Raw genomic sequence first — 22,275 nt, 5'->3', positions numbered from 1 at the left:
GAACCAGTCGGGACGGACAGGAAACGACCGGAGGGTGATTGGTTCCCGAGCGGGATCGTTATCAGAGCCTCCCATTGCCGATCGACCATCATGTCTCCGATCCACTGGCCGGTGGAGTTCCAGACCCACTTGGCTGGCGGTGGCGTTGGGACCTTATCGGGGGTTCTCATCCAATCATCTTCTCTCTCTATCAGGTATCTTGACCTACACCTCAGTATGTACACCATCGACACCTGTAGGTGGTAGACAGTAGGTGTGGGTGGTGTCTACCACCTACAGGAGTAGGAGATAGATACTAGATAGATGATGGATATCTTATCTATGATCAGATAGAGCTCCCACATACCATTAGAAAAGAGAATATAAATACAGGTCGGTTGTCTCCAGTTTAGCTCGATGTCAGAAATGGTCAGAAAATAGTATACCGTCAACCAAACTAATCAATAGTTTCGGTTTCATACTGTTTCATCTCCCAAAGTCAAACTATACTCAATGGTCCCGACACTATGGGCTGGATATGGAGAGAGTCCATGGATCGTCCAACTCTCCTGAGTTTGACTTTCACCATACCTTTATGATATTCTGATCTATATGATCATGATCATTATCTTGATCCATTATATTGATTATGATAATGATGATTCTGATTGGGAAAATGGATCATATCCGAGAGAATCGCCACGAGCGGTATCGGCAGTAAGAGACTTCCCATCTAGTCTTGACCCGGATGGGAAAAGTCGGATCCATTTGCCACGATGGAGTCGAAGTGTCTTCTACTACCTAGTGTCTCGAGTACTTCTCTAGAAATGAATAGAGTGACTGATACGAATGTCAGATGGAAGGATCCGAAAAAAGAAAGCATAGTTTCATGATCCAACTCATTCAGCTCATCCAACTCAATCCAAAAAGAACGAGAAGTGAAGAAAAAGGAATAACAAGAGAATTAAAAAAAAAAATAAAAAAATTCCAAGATAAGCAGTGGGGCTGGACCATGATTGGGCGATGCCCAGGCCGAGTTTATTTTATTCTATTTGATTTTCCAATTGCTTGTTATCTCTCTCTATCTTCCTCTATCATTATCATTATTGGATTTTATTTTTTCGATTCAGTTCATTCCTTTGCCGCGCCTCCCTCACTCTCTCACTCTCTCTCTTCACATCCTGTCTGTCTTCTCTTCTCCTCGTTCTCCTCTTACTCTCCCTCTCAAGTACTTTCTTAAGTACGCACTCCCCGTTGTCCTCTCTCTCAATTGCAATAGACACAGGGAATCAAGAGAGGCAAAAAAAAAAAAAAAAGAGAAAGACAAGAGAAAGAAGAGAGGAAAAAATAGTCAACTCCACATCTCCCCGCTGATCGATGTTCTAACACCTCTCACCTCCTCCCATTCGTCCTATCCCTCTTTCCACCTCAGGCCCACTTCAGAAAAGCCAACCGCTTGGCTCCTTTCTCGTCTTTTATATACCTCTACCTCCCCGTCTGCCTTTTCTTCTCCACATCGTTGCGGAGCTCATCTATCCTTGCATCCTTCACCTTGCCACTTCCTCGAACACTCCAATTGAAGACTGATCGAAGATTCAATCAATCAAGACTCAATCAAGACTCAATCAAGACTCATCAAACCAATCCAAGACCCATCGAACCTCGATATCAACTTCGACATCGACCTCGACTCCTGCCTCGACACCGACCCGTACTCTGGGCGGTGGTGATTCAATCACAAAACCAAACAACCGATCTCAAGAACCGTCATGGCCGACGTCAAGGCCCCCTACATCCCTCAATATGCCTCGTACAACTGGACCGGTGCTCCCTCCGACTATGCCAACCTGGCGACCAACGAACTCGGCGGTGACTCCCGTAAGTTCTGACTCGTGACTCACCATACAAGCGTCAGGGAGGCTAACTATCCCCGTAGGAGTCGAAAACCTGAACAAATGGTATCAATCTGGTGATCAGGCCTACATCATCATCTCCGCCGCCATGGTCATGTGCATGGTCCCCGGCCTCGGTTTCCTCTACTCCGGTCTCGCCCGTCGAAAGTCCGCCCTCAGCATGATCTGGGCCTGTATGGCCTCCCTCTCCGTCGTCACCTTCCAGTGGTACTTTTGGGGCTACTCCCTCGCCTTCTCCCCCTCCGCCACCAACGGCTACATCGGCGATTTGCAGCACTTTGGCCTCATGAAGACCTTGGGCGCTCCCAGTCCGGGTTCCGCCCTAGTCCCCACCTTGCTCTACGCTTTTTATCAGGTATGACTCTCTCCCTTGACTTTTCTATCCCTACCACCAACACTCACCGTGGTAGATGCAATTCTGCGCCGTCACCGCTGCCCTCGTCATGGGCTCCGTCGCCGAACGCGGCCGTCTCCTCCCCGCCATGGTCTTCATCTTCGTCTGGGCCACCATCGTCTACTGTCCCATGGCCTGTTGGGTGTGGAACGTCAACGGCTGGGCCTACAACTACGGGGTGCTGGATTACGCCGGCGGTGGCCCCGTCGAGATCTGCTCCGGTATGACCGCCCTGGCCTATTCGATGGTCTTGGGTCGTCGCCAGGAACGCATGATGCTCAACTTCCGCCCCCACAACGTCTCCCTCATCGTGCTGGGCACCGTCTTCCTCTGGTTCGGCTGGCTCGGGTTCAACGGCGGCTCCGCCTTTGGCGCCAACCTGCGCGCCGCCATGGCCTGCTGGAACACCAACCTGACCGCCGCCTTCGCCGCCATGGCCTGGGTGATTCTCGACTGGCGTCTGGCTCGCAAGTGGTCCATGGTCGGCTGGTGTTCCGGCACCATCTCGGGGTTGGTTGCTGCCACCCCGGCCTCGGGTTTCATCACCCCGTGGGCGAGTGTCATTCTCGGCGTGGTTACTGGCATTGTTTGTAACTATGCCACCAAGGGTATGTCCCTCCTCATCGTAGCAGTGATAATATGGAGACTGACAGTCATAGTGAAATTCTGGATTCGCATCGATGATTCCATGGATGTGTTCGCCGAACACGGCGTCGCCGGCATCGTCGGTCTGATCTTCAACGCCCTATTCGCGGACGACGCCATCGTCGGTCTGGACGGCGTCAACACGGGATCCGGCACCGGAGGCTGGGTGATCCACAACTACAAGCAACTGTACATCCAGATCGCCTTCATCGTGGCCTCGTGCGCCTACGCCTTTGTCGTTTCCGCCATCATCGCCTACGCCATCAACGCTATCCCGGGTTTGAAGCTGCGCGCGTCCGAGGAGGCCGAACTCCTGGGCATGGACGACGACCAGCTGGGCGAGTTCGCCTACGACTACGTCGAGGTCCGCCGTGACTATCTGGCCTGGACCCCCCAGAAGCAGGAGCAGCTCGAGGACGGCCATCACATCCCGGCCGCCGCCCGCTACGGCATCGGCGAGCACAGCTCGATGATGCTCGACGGACACCCGCCGGTCGGCTTCCACAGTCGGGCGTGCAGCTCCGGTGACTCCCAAATCCAGGAGGTGAAGATCATGCCGGCCCAGCCGGTTCAGCCGGTTCAGCCGGTTCAACCTGTCCAACCTGTTCAACCGCCTGTTCAACCTGCTGTGCCGGAGAAGGCGGAGTGATCTTTTCTCTTTTTTTTTTTTTCCCTTTTTGTTTCTCTTTCGAATATCCAGCGTGTCATTGGCTGTGCCAATATTGCATGTATGATCTATTATGGATTGGCGTTTGGCTGTACATAGGGTTGGGTTGATACCACTGTAGACATGATAATATACTATACTCAAATTTCAGTATTGAAGTAATCTGACGTTCATAAATACAGCATCCCATCGTAATAACAACCATTGCAATCACAAGGATAAAATAAATTAAAAAAAGTGAGAAAAAAAAGTGAACCCACTGAACCCCTAATACATAAAAGAAGAAGAAGAAGAAGAAGAAATTTAATCCCCCGTCCCAACCTCCAAATCCAACTGACAATTACTCGAAATCGAATAATCCTCCAACGTCAAAAAATCCTTGAACGGCCTCTCCCCCTGCCTCTTCAACAGCAGCGCGTTCGGCTCCCGCCCGATATGAGCCGCCACCATCGCCTTGAAATCCCCAATAGTATCAGACGGAAGACAAGGAATAGACGTCTTGGTGCCGAGCCGGTCGTTGACGTGCACGATGATCATCGCTTGCGGCGGCCCCGCGGCCGCTGCGGCGGCGGCGGCGGCGCGCTTTTCCTTCTTGCGCTGTTTGCGCGCTTCGCGCTCGGCGGGGGATTCGTTTTCGTGCTTGTTGGAGGTGGGTGGTTTGGCGCTGCTGGCTTCTTCGGGCTTGGATTTGTTGGATCCTGGGGGCGAGCGAGATCGAGACCGAGACCGTCGACGAGACCGTACCGGGGAGCGAGAGCGAGATCGATCGCGCCGGTGATACCCCCTGTCTAAGCCGCGACTGCGACCGGAGCCATCGTCTCTGGTGTTGGTATTGTTGGTGTTGTTTGGGCGCTTATCTTTCCAGCGGAATCCGCCGCTGCTTTGGGCTTTTGGGCGGCGGGGGGGTGAGCGCGAGCGTGAGCGGCGCTCGTGGCGGTCTGCCATTTTGATGGCTTGCTCTCTGTGGGGTTGATGGGTGGGTGGGTGGTTATGGTGGTAATGGTTAGGTTAGGTTGGCCATGGTTGTTGGAGTGTGGGTAGCTAGCTAGCTGGGTAGCTGTAGGTGGGTGAGGGACCTGGTAGGTTATGTTGGTGGTTAGCTTATCCGGGTGGTGGTGGTTAGTAATTTATTACTCATCATATACGCTCAGCTAATCAAGACAACTATAACTAGAGCAGGCAGTCTGAGTGGATCCAGTATAGACTCAAGATTGTAGTATAATGTGTAAGTCAAATCTACTGAATGATATAATATAAAGTATGCTACCTCCGCACCATCCCCCTCACCCGTACCCTCTCCTCCGCACTTAACTTATCCACCACTTCAGCCGTCTCCCCCCCTCTGAGCACATCATCCCACTCGTCTTCGTCCATCCCCACCACCAGCGCCATCTGCGTGCACCGCGCAAACGCCTCCCGGTGTCTGTACCGGCCTGGCGTGCCGTGCGTGCCGCCCACATCCACAGCTGCGCTGACAACACCCGATACGTCGCGCTCGAGTCGTGTCGCGCCTAGCGCGTTCACCCGGCCGTGGTAGGACCAGAGGCGCTTTTCGAGCAGCCGTGCGAGGTAGGCGACTGTGACCGTTAGGAGGCGGTCGAAGGCGGATGCGGTGAGGATTCGGGAGACCGGGAGGAGGAGCTCGGTCCAGCTGTTGGCGAAGCGTGGGCGCACTAGTTCCGCCCGGCTGTTGGTGTCTCCGCTGCCGCTGTGGCCGGCGTCGTGGTCGTGGTGATCGTGGTCGTGGTCGTACTCGTGGTAGGCGCTGCTTGTTGGGTCGCGGTCGTTGCCCGGTTGGTATTCGATGTCGCGGAACGCGTCGGCTAGGATTGGGCGGAGCCGGTTTTTGACCACGTTGTTGAAGACAACTTGGATGCCGTCGGAGAGGAGCTCGGTGGCTTTGGATTCGAAGGACGAGGACATGGTTTGTAGGGTCCGGAGGGCGAGGGCTGCCTCGGATGGTACCGGGAAGAGAGCGCGCAGGGGCTCTGACTCCTCTGTTTGTCCGTCTGGCCCCGTGATTCGCTTCTTGGCCTCGGTGTGGTTCTGGACGATTCGCCGGACGTAGTCGACTGCTATGTCGAGGTTGTTGATGAGGACTAGGAACGGGATGAGAAGGTGTTCTGGGGGCTGTGCGCCTTGCACTGGTGCCCGCGGGTAGCACTCGTCGCGCATCTTGCGCTGCGTCATGCCGATGAAGTCGGAGCCTAGAACCCGGGATAAGGTGGGCACCACGTTGGTGACGACCCCGATCTGCGACGTCGCGAGCGACTGCTGCAGGACTTTGTTGACAATGTACATGATGTCGTCGACGGCCGAAGTGATGTGCGGGGGATCGGCCTTCAGTGGCCGCTGGGGCTGGAGGGTCAAGCCGGATGGCTGTTCGTCCAGCTGGAAGGCTTTCTCGACGGACCGCCGGAAGAAAAAGGTTGTCATCGTGTTGAATGGAGACACCAACCGGTCGTTGACCTTCCTGGCAAGACTCGATTCTTGCAGGAATTGGGGAGCGGTGAACCTCTGGTCATCCTCTTCCGTACCCTATACCCTGTCAGATTTCCCCCAAGATAGAAGCGGAGGGGAAGACGGTTACTTACGTTGCACGTCTCTGCCAAGAACCGACAGTAAAGCGACCACCGGCCAAGCATGACCGCCATCTCGTTGAGAACCCCGTCGATCTCTTTCATATCCACCCCTTCATCCTCCGCCGCCACGCCGCCGTCCTTACTAGCAGGGGAGTTAGACCGTGGGGTGGTGCTGCGCTGGGGCAGAAAGCTCTGCACGAGGAAGGTGAACGCATAAGACTTGGTGTCGGTCAACTTGCGGTCCATGTGGCGCTCGTCGCTCCAGGTGTCAAGGATGATGCCACCTTGGACATCGGCTTCGACCTGCAGCCGCTCAATCACCCGGTTCATCTTCCTCGGCCCGTAATGGCGCTCCACGAGGCCACCATGTCCGTCTATAATCTGAGCGATGTGCTCGAACAATTTGATAAGGGCATTGGCGTAGAAGAAACCGTCCCGGCTCTGAGCGGTGGACCCCGCGTTGAGGTTGGACCGCGCGCGCGACGCAACCCCCTGGCACACGTAGCGGCCGTAAACGTCCAGGCCGACCTCGGAGCGGCCGATCAGGGGGAAGAGCTTGAAGAAGCGGGTGATCTTGGCGTCGTTGCTCTCCTTGACGGCCTTGTCAAACTCGCGCAGGAAGAGCCCACACAGCGACTCAGCCGCGTTCTCCAGCGTGACGTGCGGCGCATCCGGCACCTCAGCGGTGGGCACCATCTGCGCGGCGAAGGTCCCATGGACGACCTCCTCGGGGATCTTGGAGGCGCGGTTCAGGTAGGTAGCCGCGGTCTCCCAGTCCTGCGGGGCGCCCATGGAACCCGACACGCCTAACACGCAGGCCTTGAGATCCGACACCTGTTCGACGACCTGCAGCGTGGCCTTGACGTGCGACTGTTCCAGATCCAGACGGCGGACGGCGCTCGAGATGCGATCGGCCGTGGCGGCGGCGTCGGAGAGCATGCCATGGCTTACGGTCCGGGTGGTGGTAGTTTGAGAGCTGAGATGGGCTCGAAGAAGATCCAATCGACCGAATTCGCGCGAGAAGTCTTTCTGGGAGGTCACTAGGGCGTCCAGTCGAGCGGTTACTGAGGCCTCCTGGTCGTGTAGATGCGACAAGGTAGCTCTGATCTCCGCGACGGAGCTGGCGTTGAAGATATCGGGTTCGCCATGTCCGTTAACCGATGGAGAGACGCCAGAGACAGACATTCTCCTTGAGTAGCCAAGAGAGGCGTGCACAATATAATTGGAGAATGTGTGAGGGAGAAGAAGAGGAGATGAAGATAAAGGAGCAAGCTGGCGTTGAGATGAATAGGGAAGGCGGTGAGGCTGATAATTTATGCAGGGATATGACAGAAATATGAATGATTCAACGTTCTGAAAGAGTATGCAGCTATAAATCTATAATCGGCCTTAATTTTGTTACTTATATAGACAGATATATCGAAATGTGAGTATAAATAGTTTTACTTCTTGCAAAATCAAATCCAGGATATAGAAAATCCCGGGAAATATGATGTACTCCAGATTGAAGCCACATGTGAACAGTGAGATGACGTTATAGTATGACAGATGCCCAAGGCAGCAACCGCGCCTCGCATCTCCATCATTTTGGAATGATCGAATCAACTTCTCTCTTTTGACAACTTCCTTGCTTCATCTGTACATATATTGCTGCGGCTGCTTTTTTTGCCGTTCTTCTTGTTCAAGTCAGCTTCCTATATTACCTTGTCGTCCTTCTTATCTTTTCCCTCTTCCTTTTTTTCCTTTCTTTTTTTCTTTCTTCCGCCACCATCGGTCGCCGTCGCAGACCTCGACACCAGCAGTCCAGGTTCTCCAAACCTGGTCGGCCACGTCGCAATATGGGGAACGAATCTTCGACCATGGTCGATGCGAAGACCCCACCGACCGTGTTGGAGGCGCGGACGGTGGAGGCGCTGGCCAAGTACGTCAAAGAGAAAGGTGTGCGCCGTGTGGTAGTCATGGTCAGTTTCAAGCCCTTCTCGGTATGATCATCCACTGATGGAGCTATAATCCAGGTCGGCGCTGGTATCAGCACCTCGGCAGGCATTCCGGATTTCCGATCCCCAGACACCGGTATCTACGCCAACTTAGCCCATCTGGATCTGCCCGATCCTGAAGCCGTCTTCGATATCAGCTTCTTCCGCCAAAACCCCCGGCCCTTCTACGCCCTGGCGCGGGAGCTTGCCCCCGGCAAATACCGCCCCACCGTGGCCCATGCGTTCATCCGGCTCCTTTACGACAAGGGCATCCTGCTAAAGCACTTCTCGCAGAACATTGATTGTCTAGAGCGCTTGGCGGGGGTACCCGGGGAGGTGATCGTGGAGGCGCACGGGAGCTTCGCCACCCAGCACTGCATCGAATGCAAGGCCGAATACCCGGAGGATCGCATGCAGGAGGCTATCGCCCAGGGAAGCGTGCCCACCTGTTTGCGGTGCAACGGCCTGGTGAAACCGGACATCGTCTTCTTCGGCGAGGCCCTGCCGGGGGACTTTTTCGACAACCGCTCTCTCCCTGAAGAGGCCGATCTGTGTATTGTCATGGGCACCAGCCTTCAGGTCCAGCCTTTTGCCAGTCTGCCGTCCTTCGTGTCCGACGGGGTCCCGCGCGTGCTTATCAACATGGAAAGGGTGGGGGGATTGGGGTCGCGGCCGGATGATGTGCTGATCCTGGGAGACTGCGACGCCGGTGTACGCCGCCTGGCGAGCGCCCTCGGCTGGGAGTCTGAATTAGAGCAGGTGTGGGAATCGACCAACCCCAACCAGAAATCTCGCGACGCGGAGATGGCACCCCCCGCGACCCGCGACGAACGGCTGCGCGACGAAGTCGACCATCTAACGGAGGAGGTGGACCGGACTCTAGGGATTTCCGGTGCGTACGAGCAACGGGTGCGGCAGCATCTCGACCGTCAACAGTTGAACGAGGACCGACGGGAGAAGCGGGTAGCGGAGGACGAGGAGGATACCGGAGTGGGGGGACTGGCGCATGTGTTTCCCCACCTGGCGCGGGGACGGAATAAAAAGCTCTCAGTGATATGAACCAAACGATCCAACCATCATCGGACACGGGCTGCAGGGAGGCGTTTGGCGGTATGAAGATGTTGCTGGCATTATTGATTGATTTTGACGACACGACTTGGCTGGATATAATTATTGTGTTTCTTTTGTAATTCTTCTTCTCTTTCTTGACTCTGTTGTCTTCCTATTGTTTGTTTCTACTGTATAGATGGATTGGTCATGCGATGGATATACCTAAAAGATATGAAAGGATGGAGTTTTCAAGGCAAAGATGACTTAGGGCTGCAGTCAGGCATCCACACAGCGAGCTATATTAGTTGATTCTTGACCTCACGATCTGATTGATATCGCCATATGGATATTATAATTCTACTCCAATAGCCTGGTTTATAGAAGACAGTAATACCAATACCGCATACTCAAAATGCAGTTCGGTGAGTGAAATCATGGCGGGGCAAAGTTGGTTACCATGACGGGTTTAGCGCGGCGAGTGATATCATTCATGTTTATGTAGTATTCTTGTTCTTCTCTCTTTTTCTGGACATCTTGTTGGCTTCTCCTCCCACATCTCTTCAATCTCTCATCTAGAGTTCGCTTTCTAGTCTTCTTCTTATTTTTTCTTACTGAGAGTGCCATCCTCCCTCTCCCGTTCCCCGGTTCCTCGTCAATCCCTCGAGAACCTACCCCGATCAACCCCACCTCCGTCAACGAAACACCTTCGCATTCCACAGTATAGTGCGGTTCCTGCATCATGGTCGGAATCGGTCCCAAGGTTCCCCCTGCCCGCAAGGGTAGGTTAATCTCAGACTCAATTGTCTGCTTCTCGCTGACTTTTGGGCAGGTTCCATCCAGGATGTTCCTCAGAACCTCCTAGCCCACATTCAGGAGTTTGAGAACATCTTCACCGTCGATACAGCCAAGCTGAAGGAGGTTGTCAATCATTTCGAAAAGGAGCTGGAGAAGGGTATGTAAAAATGTCCACCGGAGATTTCCCGTCCGTTTTGGCTCATTCGGGGTGTTCAGGTCTCACCGTCGAGGGTGGTAACATTGTGAGTGGACGAACTGAAACAACATCCCCTCTTATCTAGAGAGAATCCTCGCTGACGGCTCAGCCCATGAACGTTACCTGGGTTATGGGCTTCCCCGATGGTAACGAGGAAGGCACCTTTCTCGCGCTCGACATGGGCGGCACCAACCTGCGGGTTTGTGAGATCACCTTGACCAAAGAGAAGGGCAAGTTCGACATCACCCAGTCCAAATATCGCATGCCCGATGAGTTACGGACCGGTACCGCCGAGCAACTGTGGGAGTACATTGGCGACTGTCTCCAGGAGTTCATCGAGCACCACCATGCGGACAAGGAGCTCAACAAGTTGCCGCTGGGTTTCACCTTCTCCTACCCGGCAACCCAGGAATACATCGACCACGGCATTCTCCAGCGCTGGACCAAGGGGTTTGATATCGACGGCGTGGAGGGCCAAGATGTGGTCCCTCCGCTAGAGGCAGCCTTGCAGAAGCGGGTACGACCGATCTCGTTATCGTTCTCTCCATCCTGACCCGAACTGACCATCGATAGGGCCTTCCGATTAAAGTGGCTGCCTTGATCAACGACACCACCGGAACACTCATCGCCTCGGCCTACACGGACCCCGAGATGAAGATCGGCTGCATCTTCGGCACCGGCGTCAACGCGGCCTACATGGAGGATGCCGGCTCGGTGCCCAAGCTCGCGCACATGAACCTGCCCCCCGACACGCCCGTCGCCATCAACTGCGAGTACGGGGCCTTCGACAACGAACACATCGTCCTCCCGCTCTCCAAGTACGATCACATCATTGACCGCGAATCCCCGCGTCCCGGCCAGCAGGCGTTCGAGAAGATGACCGCGGGTCTGTACTTGGGCGAGATCCTCCGATTGGCCCTGCTAGACCTCATCGACAACCAGCCGGGCCTCATCTTCAAGGGCCAGAACACCGACAAGCTGAGGCAGCCATACCTGCTCGACTCGTCATTCCCCGCCGCCATCGAGGAGGACCCCTACGAGAACCTGCAGGAGACGTCAGACCTGATGGAGAGCAAGCTGGGCATCAAGCCCACCCCGGTCGAGCTGGAGATGATCCGCCGCCTGGCCGAGCTGATCGGGACCCGCGCGGCCCGCCTGTCCTCCTGCGGTGTGGCCGCGATCTGCAAGAAGAAGAACATCAAGTCGTGCCACGTGGGGGCCGACGGCTCGGTGTTCACCAAGTACCCGCACTTCCAGGCCCGTGGCGCGCAGGCCCTGCGTGAGATCTTGGACTGGGCGCCCTCGGAGCAGGACAAGGTGGTCATCATGGCGGCCGAGGACGGCTCGGGTGTCGGGGCGGCGCTGATTGCGTCGCTGACGCTGAAGCGCATCAAGGCGGGTAATGTGGCCGGTGTCAGGAACACGGAAGAGATCAAGACGCTCATCTAATCCAATCTTCTTGGTGTGGGGCACGATTGAGTAGGCGCATATAAAAGGATATACATGTTATGAATACAATGATTTTGATACTTTCTTACTCTAGCAAACTCGCCTATGATGCATTGATTGGTGTTTACTGACATGGAATAGATGGTCAGTTAGTCTGGTTTAACTCCAAGCCTGGCAGCTGCCTAGTGGACTGCAGCATCATAGGACGATCACTTCCTCCTCTTGTTTATCCCTCATGATTGCCCCTCAGCTGGTTTAAAAACAGTCGGCTGAATTCGTCATGATGTCACCGCGCAGGGACTATCAGTTATGTAGTTACATGTTGCATTAGTCTCATTCCATACAGGGTTTCAGGGTCTTCTGACAGTCTGTCGTTATACCATGCTGGTGCATGGTCCGGTGTTCATGCAGCGGAGTTTCTATTCATTCATCCATTGTTTGTGAGCTGGCTATTGTCACGGTAGGTTGATATAAGGACAGGGGAGTATCCCTGATGAGTCGTCATCGCATCCTCAGTTGGAATAGACTGGTTCGCCAAGATAGGAAACAGATCCTTCAATCTGGGATGAGAAGTAGATGCAATTGCTGGCTGTGCTCTCTGAACGAGCATGACTCTTGAAATCAACCACTACAAACAGTCAACTTATCCAACATGTTCACACCACATTCCTGCGGGACAAGAATGCAACAAACGCCACTTTGTTTTCACAAATAGTCCTCTCCATTGAGGACCATCCAAATTCAACCATCAACTACCGCCATTACACTGCTAAGTCCATATCAACCAGGCCATCCCAGCAAAAAACAATCCCAGACATGTTTCATCTCCCAAAGACAGGGACAAGGCAGGGAGAAAAGACCAACCAACTGACATCGTCAGCCAGATTCAAAATCCCAACTCAATATTCCGAAGCAAGGGGCCTCGCATCCCTACCTTCCTACCTAACCTAGGTAGACACATGCCTAGGGTTCATTCCGTGGACTTTCTCCGATTACGCATGATGAGCTAGGAGCATATGTATGTATCTTCCACGAGGGGTACTTGATCTGACACATTTCCTCCTTTCACTTGTATTCAACTCTACCCTACTCTGCTCTGTTATTCAAACTCAAGCATAGCCGAGAGACTACCTACAAAAACAACAACAACAACAGCAAAATGAAACTATCCCTCGCCCTCATGCTCTCCTCCGCAGCCATAGCAATGGCCCTATCCCAACAAGGCGGCGACGAAGGGGACGCGAGCGGAAGTGCGCCTGCTATGCGTGAAGCGCAATTAGAAAGGAAATCAGGAGGACAGTCGAGCCCGAGCAGAGAGCAGGGAGATCTTGTATGTGCTGTCTGATTCTTGCATCACGAGAAAAAAGGAAGAAAGATGCTAATTGCGGTAGAAACCGGGGTACAACTCGGTGAGTTGATTGTTTGGATATCTTACCATCTCACTACACGTAGTTACATAGCGGTGCGGTCGTCTTCGTGAGAGATGGATGCACATGTGGTTGGTTTGGATTTGACTAACTTGTTTGTTTGTTTTCTACTATGTTTGGTAATAGCTTCTTGACGCGGTAAGTCTTTCATCTCCCCTATCCCTTCCAGATCCATCATGTCAAAAAGTAGAAGAATATGCTAATATCTCAACCAACAGCTCGGACTCGATGTAAGTCCCCGTCGCATCCATCGCAAACTTATCTGGAAGAAAGCCAGAAGCACATATCTGACTCGAGAATATCAATAGAAACTCATCCTCAACCCCGTCGCCGACGCTATAGGCAGCCTTGTTCCCACCCCCTCGTCGTCCTCGTCCCCATCTGCGTCTCCGTCTGCCTCGGCCTCGGCCAAACCGGCTCCGTCGCCGTCGGCAGCTGCGTAGCTATCCGCGGAGTCTTAGTTTCTCCATTAGGCTTGATGGTGATGGTTTGGCAGATAGATGGATGGATGGAAGGAAGGTTGGACGATAGGTCTATCTAGATATTGTGTGGAGGGGAGATATGGTTTATGTTTTCGGGTTGGATTGTTGGATTGAATGCTAATATGAGTATTGTTGTTCATTTGATTATTATCATTCTTTATCATTTTATTGTACTTGATTTGGGAGGGGACTACGCGAGGTAGTTAGTATAGGATGTATGTCGGTCTTGGAATTCAACTTCCAATGGTAGTATTATCTTACTAGGTTGACTAAGTAATTGCATTGGTATATTCTACTATATGGTGAATTAGTCCATCAGTCAAAACCCCCTGGCTGGACCTTGCTCTCTTCTTCCTTCCAGAAAATGATCTCGTCTGTGCATGTATATCATATCGTATCGTATCATGTGGAGACCTTTCTTGTGATTCTAAAACTGCAGCACCTGCAGTGTAGTAGCACTGTATGTATATATAAATGTGTGTACGTCCATAAACTCAACTATAGACTAGGTGCAAAACTATCCATTCATCCATCTATATGCATAGTAGATAATACAATCATTACTTTTGTTCTTCTCCTTCTCTTCCTCCTTCTCCTACCTTCATGACACAACTAACTACCCACCATCTACCACTACCACTTCATCCAGTCTATAGATCTACCCCCTAATCTCCCACAACCGGATCCTCCCCTGCTCATTCCCCACAGCAATTAGCTCCGAATTCGGCGACACAGCCACGGACGAGATCCGCCCAAGCGGCGTGTTGGATGTAGGCCAGTTGCGGTAGACCGTGCAGCTTGGGAGGTGGACTTGAATGTTTTGTTAGCTTCTAGCCTTCTCGGGGGGTATACTAGATATAGAAAGAGAGAGAGGGGGGTGTTAAAGAACATACCAATTCTCAAAGCGTCGCGCTTCCATCGACTTGCCATCACGAAGAATTGTCCGTCCGGCGCGAATACCACGTGGCTGATGGGCGTTGTGAGTTGGTCTAGGGCGCGGATGGGTTCTGGGTTGCGTGGGATGGTCGGTTCGGTTGTGGAGGAGGAAGAAGAGGAGGATTTGGCGAGAGATGCCGCCCACGGTCGTCGGTCGTAGACGTTTACCACGCCGCTGGAGCTGCCGATCGCGACGTAGCGGTCTCCGCCCAGCTCGGTGCGGCCGGAGCGGCCGCCCAGAGTGAGCACCGTCGTGCCGACGGCGCCGGCGTCAGTCCAGCGCGCGACGACGCGGTTGAGCGATCCGTCCCATTCGGAGACTTCGCCGTTCTTGCTGACGACTGTCATGCCTTCGCCGTCGCTCCACCAGGCGAAGTCGGCGACGCCGCCGCGGCCGTCGACGCGCACCTGCGCGATCCATTGCGCCGTGCCGGAGTTCAGCACGTTGATGAGGCCGCCGCCCTTGCGCGAGGATCCTACCAGGCCGATGTAGCGGCCGCAGGGCGAGAGCTTGAATCGCTCCATGGTCTTTTGCTCTTCTTTGCGGTCGGCGGTGCCGTTCACTTTGTCGACTTTGCCGGTGTCCAGGTCCCAGATGTGGAAGTATCGTCGGCGGCCGGAGGCGAAGATCTTGTTCCCTGTGGGGGGCGCGAACGCCGACGTGTGGATTGGCGTCTGGCGGATGTGGAAGGACGTGAGGAGCGGGTTCGGGGCTGGCGCGGACGGCGCAATGTGGTGCAGGAAGAGCGTCGCCGCTGGTCCGGAGGACAGCAGGATGGGGTAGTTGGGGTGGAACGCAAGCGAGTCGATAGAGGACTGGATGGTACACGTTAGCTTCATGTCCGATTTCAAACCGCGCACACAGCGCAAAACATACCGGTTGATCTTTCCCAACGTCCTTCAAACGCTGAATATCCAACGTCTCCTGGCGCAGCTTTCTCTTGCCCCCAGGGTGCGTCTGCTCCTCCAACTTGGTCAAATCCGTCACGCCCTGCAGCAGCTTCGCCAGCGGCTGCGTGGAGTGTGCCTCTTCATCGTCCGAATCCATCTCGCGATCCGAGTCTGAATCGCGTTGGTTCAACTCCGGGTTCGCCCACTCGGGCGTCGGGTGCAGCTGCAGGAACTGTCTGCGCAGACGTCGGACGTATTCCTTCCCGCTGATCACATCCTCCGACTCGGCGACGCGCAACTTCCGCAGGCGGTTCTGGCTCGCGAGAGACACCGTCAGACGCTCGTCGTCGCTGTCGTGCCACAGAGCAGGCTCGGTCAATGCGCCGTCTTCTCCGTCGGATAGGGTAGCAGCTGGGTTCGCGAGATCCGTAGATACGGGTGCAGCGCCGGAATCGAGGAAGAAAAGCTGTTAAAAAACCAAGTCAGCCACATAAATCCCCCAGCCGGTAAATCATATACACACATCAGCATCATCAACCCCCTCCAAATCGCCCTCCCCATCCCCATCCTCCCCACTCCCAACACTCTCATCATCACTCCCCACGGCAAGCGTCGCCAAACTGCGATTCTTCAACGCCTCATGGAACCCCTCGTCGTCGCCAAACAGCATCCGCTCCAGCTTCTCTTCGACCTCGTCCTTCTCAGGAACCTCATCCGAGTCGTCGCCATCGGCGGCGTCCATCTCGACATCGCTGTCGTCGTGGACGGGCCGGCCGGGCTCGAAGGGCGAGCGCGTGGTGGTTTTGGCCTTTTGGCGCGTTTTTTGCTTGAGAGCTGCTTTGGGCATTGTGAGGGCGACCTGTTACCGGGACGCTCTAGAGAGATAGAGAGTTTGACAGTGGCCTCGAGAATAGGTCTGGTAGATGAGAGATCATGAAATGTATGTGGGCGACAATAATTTTCTTCGCCCGCCCGGCAGAAAAGGGCGGTGAGTTCCGCGGTGGGTACTCTGTACTATCAACGGGTACTATCAATACCGTAAAAATAACGGACTCGATTCTATACAATTGCAGAAAACTATGTAACAGACTATGTATAATTGCGTCTAATGGATAGATTTGGAACACTTCACACACCGCACCTATACATCCAGTGTGAAGCGACCGTGCATGAGCAGCAAGCGAAATGAATGAATTCCAAGCCAACGCCCGTACTCGCAAAACCAGTGCGTGGACATCAGTCGATTGATGTCTGCTTTTTGAAGGGGCCTACTGCTGAGTTGCAGGTTTTGTCGATAGCGACGGTCGGCCGTGGTGATTGTGCTCGGCCCCAGAATTGGCGGAGGAAGATGACGTTGAGAAGTAGTCGCCCTCGTGCTCATACCGTGGCAACTGCTCTTTGGCCTGTGCGGAGTTTTCCATATCCCGCCTGGTATCTTTGCCCGACTCGTCGTCCGATTCGAGCGAGCTATCCTCCAGGCCCGCCAAGAGACCGTCCTGCGGACCCCGCTCGTCACCGGACGCCTCGTGGTCCCGACTCTCTTCCTCTTCCAACTGGTGAGCGGGCTTCTTGATGAAGGTGTCGATGATGTAGTACTGGACGGCGTTCATGATGAGCGGGAACAGGAGCATCACGAAGAAGATCTGGACGCCCGGGTTGCCCTCGGTCCAGCGCAGCGCCCAATCGCCCACCTTGACGATGAACGGGATCAGCTGGATGAGGAAGAAGACACAGATCTTCATGCCCAGCAAACCGACAAAGTAGATCATCGACTGCTTGAACCACCAGGTCGCGCGGGGCGGGCGACCATAGTTTCCAGACTGAATGGATTCGGGGGGGTTGGCGAGAGGGGTGTACGAGGCGAGCCGATTGAGGATGTACAGGATGAAGATGAGAATGGGAATCCCAAGGGTCGTCTAGTATTTCATCGTTAGCGGGTGATCCACGGGAGCATGGGCCACGGGGCGGCCACGGAAGCCACAAACTTACATCGATGCCCAGGTTCAAGATGTAGAAGGAACACGGGTTGGGTCTGTAGTCGCTGGTAATCTCCAACTGACCGGCCGAGAACATGGACATGAGCAGATTGGCCAGGTGCAACATGGCCGAGCCGAAGACTTGCTTCGAGACATCGAAGGCCCACACTTTCAAGGGCCGTTGTGGGCGTTCCCTCCACCGCTTGTAAACGAGTGATAGAAGCGCCAGCGCCCCCAGCGCGGCCTGCACGAAAAGGGAAAACGGCCCCAGGAGCCTGCATTCGCCCGAGTCCTCTCCATCGCCCTTGGGGTCGGGTCCTGCCAACGGATAGTGGATTTTTTGAGGTGACGATGACGTCGTGGTGGTTTTAGTGGGAGGAGCGTCATCGGCCAATGCGGCAACATTGTGGATAAGGAGGGCGAGGGCGATGGCTGACACGGCCCTCGCCGAGAATGAGGGAGACAGCGACATTGTCCTGACTAATTTCGTCGATGTAGACACGGGGAGGGGGTTCTGGTTTCCCTTCGCGGGGGAAGCCAGATAGCGTAGGTCACTTGACGGCCACGGTTCACCCGCGATGTTCCCAACGAGGAAGAAGGAAGGAAGGAGTTAAAAAAAGAAAAAAACAAGACGACAAGGGAGTGGGACGAGTCAATAAGAGCCTCCCTATATGAGCAGGGTGGTTCGTGAGGCAGACATGCGGGCCACGGTCCAAAAAGCGATAGAAAGATCGGAGTAGTAATAGTCGGAGTGGATCAGGTCCCACCAAAGCCAGAGAAGGAAGAGAAGGAGGGGAAAATATATATACAGTTGGGCGTACTCCTCTGCCAGCAAGGAGGCTGAGCCAAGTGTAAATTTATTGAGAATGTGGTGGAGATCTGAGAAGATGAAGATGACAGATGGGAGAGAGAGAGAGAGAGGAGAAAGAGGAAAGAGGAGTAACGCGACGTAAGAACGGGGGGCGACTTAGTGCTCCGTTGGGGCTCCGTCAGTGTTAGTAGTGAAGAATGTGACCAACAGGCACTAAGGCATCCTCCACCATCCTTATGCCTGCTTCGCCCCACGCCAAGTCGGATTATCTTCTATTTGACTAACACCATTTTCTTATGGTTTGAACATGGAAATCCGAAATAATTATATTTATAGAATAGTATTCTATAGGAAAAAGGAAAGAAACAGAAAGGGAGAAGATCAAGGTATTTGGCTGACATACGGTCTAATCCTATCTCATATATGGACATCAACGTAACTCCATCAGTTCTCCAAGTCCCCAACACCGTCCAAAAGTATTTTCGGAATCCAACTTCTGTTGTCGTGGAGAAAAACCGACCAAAAAAAAAGTATGTAAATTTTTTATTTTTTATTTTATTTTCTTCATTATCCGTCTATATCACCCCCCAATCCATACCTCAAACCCATGCTTAGATCATCATGCGCTCAACCTTATCCTTCAGGGTACGGATCTGTCCCATCAGGTCAGAAGCCTCGTTGGTGGTGATGCTAGCAGCGATCACAGGACGAGAGACACCAGTGGCGCGACCCAGGGCGAGCTTGCTGGGGACGAAGATGTAGCTGGTGTTCTTGTCCTCACACAGGAGAGGGATGTGGAGCAGAATGGCCAGAGGGGTGGTGTCGGCCGCGAGGATGACCAGCTCGGCAGTACCGCGATTGAGGGTCTTGGTGGCTGTTCAAAAGTCAGTACAGGTACTACAAGATACGATATGCAGAATGCGGCTTCATCCGGATGGGATCATCTTACCCTCGTTCGCACCCTTCTTCAGCTGGCGGTAGTGCGAAGCCTGCTGCACCAGGTCCAGGAGCTGCTGGGTGAGAGCCTCATCGGCCAGGGGCCAGGCTATCAAACATATATAAATTAGTTGACTGATCGCAGGTATCACTTCAAAAGTGGAAGTAATAAGGTGAACTTACCGGCATTAGGTTCGGCAGACATGATTCTTTAAAAATAAAAAAAAGAAGAAGTCAAATGAGAGAGATGGCTCACAGCTATGGATCACTGCCGACGGTGCAGGAAAAAGGATGGAGGGAAAGAGAGAGGAAGCGAGGCGTTGGTGAGAGAGAAAGTCGAGATGAAGGAAAATCTTGAAAAGTGAAAGTTCGCCCGGTGGAGACTTGTGCTTGGCCGGATCGGGTAAGGCGTCTCCCGGGCGGTGGGCGAGCTGCATAGTATGTGCCTGACCACCAAGGCAGAGACATGTGCTCATCATTATCGCTCCATCCGATCGTTATCATGATCACCCCTCTTTCCCTCCACTGCGAATGCGACAGGGTTGGATGTCCCCAAGAGCTCTCGTTATGCCCCTCCATACCGTTTTCTTTTTTTGTGACTAGCTACTGCAAGTAAGAACTGTTGATTAGATTGTAGTCAATACTGGGCGACAGGCGACACCATAAATTCCATGTCCTATCTGATCGAGATTGATACTGTACATGATACTATACATACTGTAGAAGATACCCTGTACTAGTACACGCGACTTCAGATACGCTACAGGGTTCGTAGTGCATGATGCATATCAACCAGATTAGGCATACGTACAGGAGGCTTGTCCCCAACTATGGAGAGGAAGTGCCTGGTGCCTGTCGGAGCCGGCCGTTGGGCGATCAGTGCATACTCCACCAGACCCCTACATTAGGTAGAAACACCCATGTAGACCAGTCTACCAATTAGTCGGACAGTCAGTCTTGCACTCGCCAATTCACACCCCGCTCCAGAAGCAATCAGACAGATTGAGGTCAGATCGCCGACCGTGGTCGACCATTGGAAGGATTATATTGATAGTAGAGATTCAACTGGTATAATTGGACCTGATCCCAGGATGAAACAAAACCCATTCTGTATCCGTTCCCCAAGGGATCGGTGACCCGCGCGAGCGATCCGTCCACCGGCCGGCCACCATCCAGACGGAGAAGAGCCATGAAACCCATCGGAGTGAAAACGCCAGAAACCCCACAACCAGCCCATGATAACGTGCGGCGATGTGCCTGCAAAGGGTACGCAAAGAAACTGACAAAAGAAAATCCGTAACGTCATTCTATACCGTGTTGTTGTTTGAGACGTTCCAGATTTTCCTGCCTTTCCGCCAGATCCTCTTTCGATTTAAGCATTTTCTCTGGCTGGTGATATAGTACTGTCCCCCCAATCCAGTTAGCCTTCCTGTCCACGTCCGATATACCATCCACATCAATGAGCACCTACCGACGAGATATCTGTTCTGAAAGTTGAACCCATTGAGCTTATCGCATGCCTGTTTGGCGTCGTGTACGTCCTCGTAAACCACAAATGCGGTGCCCTTGGAGTTGTTTGCGATTCCCTGTCGTATTTGTCTGGAGGTTGTCAGACCCTCTTCCATCATCTCTTCTCTTCTCTTGCTTCCTTTCTCTTTCTCTTTCTTGCTTCTTTTCTTTCCTTGTTCCGTGGCGTGGTGGCGCTTACCTGATGGGACCAAACTTGCCGAAAAGATCAAAGAGCTGTTCTGCGGTCACGTTGTAGCTGTGCAGTCCATGTGGTCAGTAACGGACACCAGCATGTTGACTCGACTCGTGGGGTCCTCGGGTTCAGCGTACTTGAGGTTCTTGACAAAGAGAATCCTAGCATCCCGTTAGTCCCGATCCCGATGACATTTTTCTTTAACAAAAAAAAAAAAAAGCAAGAGAAAAAAAAAAGCCCCCGAGATGCAATCCAGTCCAACGGCAAATGCGCAACAATCCAGGCGCATCCAAATCGACCAGAACTGGCGGCGTCGTTGGAGGGGCAAACTCAATCCAGGCGAGAGGCACCACAGACTTACCGATTGGCTTCGGGGGCGAGCTTCCGGCTCATTCTCGGGTGGGAAAAAAGACAGCCTAGACAGGAGGGCTCAAATGGAGAGATGAAGTCGAGACGAGACGAGACAGGATTGGGAAAGAAGAAGAGGCAAGAAGGGAGGGAAAGCGAAGAAGAGACAGGGAGAGCAGAGGCAAGTTCTCCGTTGCAGATGAAGCAACGAGGTTCGGAAACGGGAGTCGCCTTCCTAAACGGGTTTAGCGGGAAGGGGAGCCTCACTTCCGTGATCGATGGCCAACTGGTGAGTATTCGAGGATGGAATGATTGGGACGGTGAATGACGGATTTACAGGACTCGGAGGTAGGTACCTTCAAATCGACCGTGATGAGATGAGGAGGATAGATTCAGTCAATGTTGGATCGGAATCAAATCAAGTGGGATCTCTCTATGCCCACTGCAAACGATATCCCAGGTGACTGCCTCAGGCACGCGCATTCTGCCTGCCTCAGCCCGCCTTCTCCTCCCCTCCTCTTCTGCTTCTCTTCCATCTCCTCCTCTCCCTCTCTCCCATCTCCATTCTCTTCTCGCTTCCCCTCCTCTCCCCTCCTCTTCAACCTCTCTCTCGTCCCTCTCATCTATCAATCGCCTCTCTTAGCCTCGCTCTCTTCAATCGTTTGATCTCTTCTCTTCATCCCTTGGTCTTTCCATCCGGTCTTCGCAGTACCACACCTTCTGCGATTGCCCGCGTCCGCCTCCCTCGGTGCTGTGCCCACCCGCCGCTACCACCACCACCACCACGACGTCCACCACGTCCACCATCACGACCGATCAAACTACACCACTGTCCTTCTCCTGTCAACCGACCGTCCAACCCATCATCGGTTTGGCCTCAATACTCCTCTCTCGTCTCGGGGAAAAAATCTCCACCCCCCTTTCGAGTCTTCGGCGGGATTGCCGACCTGCGATCTCCGACGGCGCCAAACCTCTTGCCTCCTTGCTGCTCTCGACTTCGATTCCATCTCTTTGTCCCCATACGGCGCCCTCCATCCCGCCAGGAATGACTGTCCTTTTGCCTGCGGTGGCCTCTCTTTAGCCCGCGTGGTCGAAGATTTCACCCCCCCCCCCCCCCCCC

At 53.6% G+C, this 22,275-nt stretch overlaps 11 protein-coding genes across 11 annotated transcripts; 5 read left to right on the top strand and 6 right to left on the bottom strand.

The window, feature by feature from the left end:
- The first annotated feature begins 424 nt into the window (after positions 1-424).
- Positions 425-1,295, top strand: BDW47DRAFT_110282 (uncharacterized protein). Its single transcript, XM_024813682.1, has one exon. The coding sequence runs from the start codon at positions 836-838 to the stop codon at positions 1,217-1,219; it is 384 nt and encodes a 127-aa protein (XP_024669559.1). The 5' UTR covers positions 425-835; the 3' UTR covers positions 1,220-1,295.
- Positions 1,296-1,484: 189 nt separating this feature from the next.
- BDW47DRAFT_61870 (ammonium transporter) lies at positions 1,485-3,608 on the top strand. The gene is made up of 4 exons (XM_024819446.1): positions 1,485-1,857; positions 1,916-2,247; positions 2,303-2,894; positions 2,946-3,608. The coding sequence occupies exons 1-4, from the start codon at positions 1,749-1,751 to the stop codon at positions 3,578-3,580; spliced, it is 1,668 nt and encodes a 555-aa protein (XP_024669558.1). The 5' UTR covers positions 1,485-1,748; the 3' UTR covers positions 3,581-3,608.
- Positions 3,609-3,801: 193 nt separating this feature from the next.
- On the bottom strand, positions 3,802-4,662 carry BDW47DRAFT_110280 (ubiquitin-like protein HUB1). Its single transcript, XM_024813681.1, has one exon. It carries the CDS (start codon positions 4,541-4,543, stop codon positions 3,902-3,904), a length of 642 nt encoding a protein of 213 aa, XP_024669557.1. The 5' UTR covers positions 4,544-4,662; the 3' UTR covers positions 3,802-3,901.
- Positions 4,663-4,860: 198 nt separating this feature from the next.
- BDW47DRAFT_61858 (Golgi transport complex subunit COG4) lies at positions 4,861-7,568 on the bottom strand (the record flags this gene model as incomplete). The annotated part of the gene is made up of 2 exons (XM_024819445.1): positions 6,193-7,568; positions 4,861-6,136 (listed from the first exon to the last, which is right to left on the bottom strand). The coding sequence occupies exons 1-2, from the start codon at positions 7,363-7,365 to the stop codon at positions 4,862-4,864; spliced, it is 2,448 nt and encodes an 815-aa protein (XP_024669556.1). The 5' UTR covers positions 7,366-7,568.
- Positions 7,569-7,806: 238 nt separating this feature from the next.
- BDW47DRAFT_110277 (SIR2 family NAD-dependent protein deacylase) lies at positions 7,807-9,511 on the top strand (the record flags this gene model as incomplete). The annotated part of the gene is made up of 2 exons (XM_024813680.1): positions 7,807-8,141; positions 8,196-9,511. Coding segments are annotated over exons 1-2 (1,138 nt in total), but the record flags the coding sequence as incomplete, so codon positions are not given.
- Positions 9,512-10,189: 678 nt separating this feature from the next.
- BDW47DRAFT_61786 (putative hexokinase Kxk) lies at positions 10,190-11,860 on the top strand. The gene is made up of 2 exons (XM_024819444.1): positions 10,190-10,714; positions 10,771-11,860. Exons 1-2 carry the CDS (start codon positions 10,310-10,312, stop codon positions 11,644-11,646), a joined length of 1,281 nt encoding a protein of 426 aa, XP_024669554.1. The 5' UTR covers positions 10,190-10,309; the 3' UTR covers positions 11,647-11,860.
- A 945-nt stretch (positions 11,861-12,805) lies between these two features.
- BDW47DRAFT_128063 (uncharacterized protein) lies at positions 12,806-13,516 on the top strand (the record flags this gene model as incomplete). The annotated part of the gene is made up of 4 exons (XM_024816799.1): positions 12,806-12,976; positions 13,038-13,055; positions 13,292-13,303; positions 13,382-13,516. 4 exons carry the CDS (start codon positions 12,806-12,808, stop codon positions 13,514-13,516), a joined length of 336 nt encoding a protein of 111 aa, XP_024669553.1.
- Positions 13,517-14,085: 569 nt separating this feature from the next.
- On the bottom strand, positions 14,086-16,290 carry BDW47DRAFT_133436 (WD40 repeat domain-containing protein). Its single transcript, XM_024817832.1, has 4 exons — positions 15,906-16,290; positions 15,369-15,848; positions 14,449-15,307; positions 14,086-14,365 (listed from the first exon to the last, which is right to left on the bottom strand). The coding sequence occupies exons 1-4, from the start codon at positions 16,227-16,229 to the stop codon at positions 14,214-14,216; spliced, it is 1,815 nt and encodes a 604-aa protein (XP_024669552.1). The 5' UTR covers positions 16,230-16,290; the 3' UTR covers positions 14,086-14,213.
- A 152-nt stretch (positions 16,291-16,442) lies between these two features.
- Positions 16,443-18,287, bottom strand: BDW47DRAFT_110267 (STIMATE family protein). Its single transcript, XM_024813679.1, has 2 exons — positions 17,372-18,287; positions 16,443-17,298 (listed from the first exon to the last, which is right to left on the bottom strand). Exons 1-2 carry the CDS (start codon positions 17,828-17,830, stop codon positions 16,651-16,653), a joined length of 1,107 nt encoding a protein of 368 aa, XP_024669551.1. The 5' UTR covers positions 17,831-18,287; the 3' UTR covers positions 16,443-16,650.
- A 254-nt stretch (positions 18,288-18,541) lies between these two features.
- BDW47DRAFT_110266 (ribonucleoprotein-associated protein) lies at positions 18,542-19,424 on the bottom strand. Its single transcript, XM_024813678.1, has 3 exons — positions 19,289-19,424; positions 19,119-19,214; positions 18,542-19,043 (listed from the first exon to the last, which is right to left on the bottom strand). The coding sequence occupies exons 1-3, from the start codon at positions 19,308-19,310 to the stop codon at positions 18,781-18,783; spliced, it is 381 nt and encodes a 126-aa protein (XP_024669550.1). The 5' UTR covers positions 19,311-19,424; the 3' UTR covers positions 18,542-18,780.
- Positions 19,425-19,760: 336 nt separating this feature from the next.
- On the bottom strand, positions 19,761-21,341 carry BDW47DRAFT_110265 (putative pre-mRNA branch site protein p14). Its single transcript, XM_024813677.1, has 5 exons — positions 21,169-21,341; positions 20,945-20,968; positions 20,814-20,870; positions 20,577-20,704; positions 19,761-20,508 (listed from the first exon to the last, which is right to left on the bottom strand). The coding sequence occupies exons 1-5, from the start codon at positions 21,198-21,200 to the stop codon at positions 20,408-20,410; spliced, it is 342 nt and encodes a 113-aa protein (XP_024669549.1). The 5' UTR covers positions 21,201-21,341; the 3' UTR covers positions 19,761-20,407.
- Between the last annotated feature and the right edge of the window lie 934 nt (positions 21,342-22,275).

This window comes from Aspergillus candidus (assembly GCF_002847045.1).
Source record: "Aspergillus candidus strain CBS 102.13 unplaced genomic scaffold BDW47scaffold_45, whole genome shotgun sequence".
NCBI classification, from domain to species: domain Eukaryota; kingdom Fungi; phylum Ascomycota; class Eurotiomycetes; order Eurotiales; family Aspergillaceae; genus Aspergillus; species Aspergillus candidus.
This window is presented reverse-complemented; position numbering and strand designations above follow the sequence as displayed.

What these genes read in the sequence shown, in the direction of transcription:
- BDW47DRAFT_110282 (XM_024813682.1), top strand. Translation starts at nt 836, where the DNA reads ATGGAAGGATCCGAAAAAAGAAAGCATAGTTTCATGATCCAACTCATT.
- BDW47DRAFT_61870 (XM_024819446.1), top strand. Translation starts at nt 1,749, where the DNA reads ATGGCCGACGTCAAGGCCCCCTACATCCCTCAATATGCCTCGTACAAC. An exon ending in CGAACTCGGCGGTGACTCCC is followed by an intron (nt 1,858 to 1,915) that starts GTAAGTTCTGAC and finishes CTATCCCCGTAG; the next exon opens with GAGTCGAAAACCTGAACAAA. An exon ending in TGCTCTACGCTTTTTATCAG is followed by an intron (nt 2,248 to 2,302) that starts GTATGACTCTCT and finishes TCACCGTGGTAG; the next exon opens with ATGCAATTCTGCGCCGTCAC.
- BDW47DRAFT_110280 (XM_024813681.1), bottom strand. Translation starts at nt 4,543, where the DNA reads ATGGCAGACCGCCACGAGCGCCGCTCACGCTCGCGCTCACCCCCCCGC.
- BDW47DRAFT_61786 (XM_024819444.1), top strand. Translation starts at nt 10,310, where the DNA reads ATGAACGTTACCTGGGTTATGGGCTTCCCCGATGGTAACGAGGAAGGC. An exon ending in AGGCAGCCTTGCAGAAGCGG is followed by an intron (nt 10,715 to 10,770) that starts GTACGACCGATC and finishes GACCATCGATAG; the next exon opens with GGCCTTCCGATTAAAGTGGC.
- BDW47DRAFT_133436 (XM_024817832.1), bottom strand. Translation starts at nt 16,229, where the DNA reads ATGCCCAAAGCAGCTCTCAAGCAAAAAACGCGCCAAAAGGCCAAAACC. An exon ending in ACGTTGGGAAAGATCAACCG is followed by an intron (nt 15,308 to 15,368) that starts GTATGTTTTGCG and finishes TGTACCATCCAG; the next exon opens with TCCTCTATCGACTCGCTTGC. An exon ending in GCGCGACGCTTTGAGAATTG is followed by an intron (nt 14,366 to 14,448) that starts GTATGTTCTTTA and finishes AAAACATTCAAG; the next exon opens with TCCACCTCCCAAGCTGCACG.
- BDW47DRAFT_110267 (XM_024813679.1), bottom strand. Translation starts at nt 17,830, where the DNA reads ATGTCGCTGTCTCCCTCATTCTCGGCGAGGGCCGTGTCAGCCATCGCC. An exon ending in TCTTGAACCTGGGCATCGAT is followed by an intron (nt 17,299 to 17,371) that starts GTAAGTTTGTGG and finishes ATGAAATACTAG; the next exon opens with ACGACCCTTGGGATTCCCAT.
- BDW47DRAFT_110266 (XM_024813678.1), bottom strand. Translation starts at nt 19,310, where the DNA reads ATGTCTGCCGAACCTAATGCCG. An exon ending in GTCTGCCGAACCTAATGCCG is followed by an intron (nt 19,215 to 19,288) that starts GTAAGTTCACCT and finishes TATGTTTGATAG; the next exon opens with CCTGGCCCCTGGCCGATGAG. An exon ending in GAAGAAGGGTGCGAACGAGG is followed by an intron (nt 19,044 to 19,118) that starts GTAAGATGATCC and finishes ACTTTTGAACAG; the next exon opens with CCACCAAGACCCTCAATCGC.
- BDW47DRAFT_110265 (XM_024813677.1), bottom strand. Translation starts at nt 21,200, where the DNA reads ATGAGCCGGAAGCTCGCCCCCGAAGCCAATCG. An exon ending in CTCGCCCCCGAAGCCAATCG is followed by an intron (nt 20,969 to 21,168) that starts GTAAGTCTGTGG and finishes ACGGGATGCTAG; the next exon opens with GATTCTCTTTGTCAAGAACC. An exon ending in GGCAAGTTTGGTCCCATCAG is followed by an intron (nt 20,705 to 20,813) that starts GTAAGCGCCACC and finishes GACAACCTCCAG; the next exon opens with ACAAATACGACAGGGAATCG.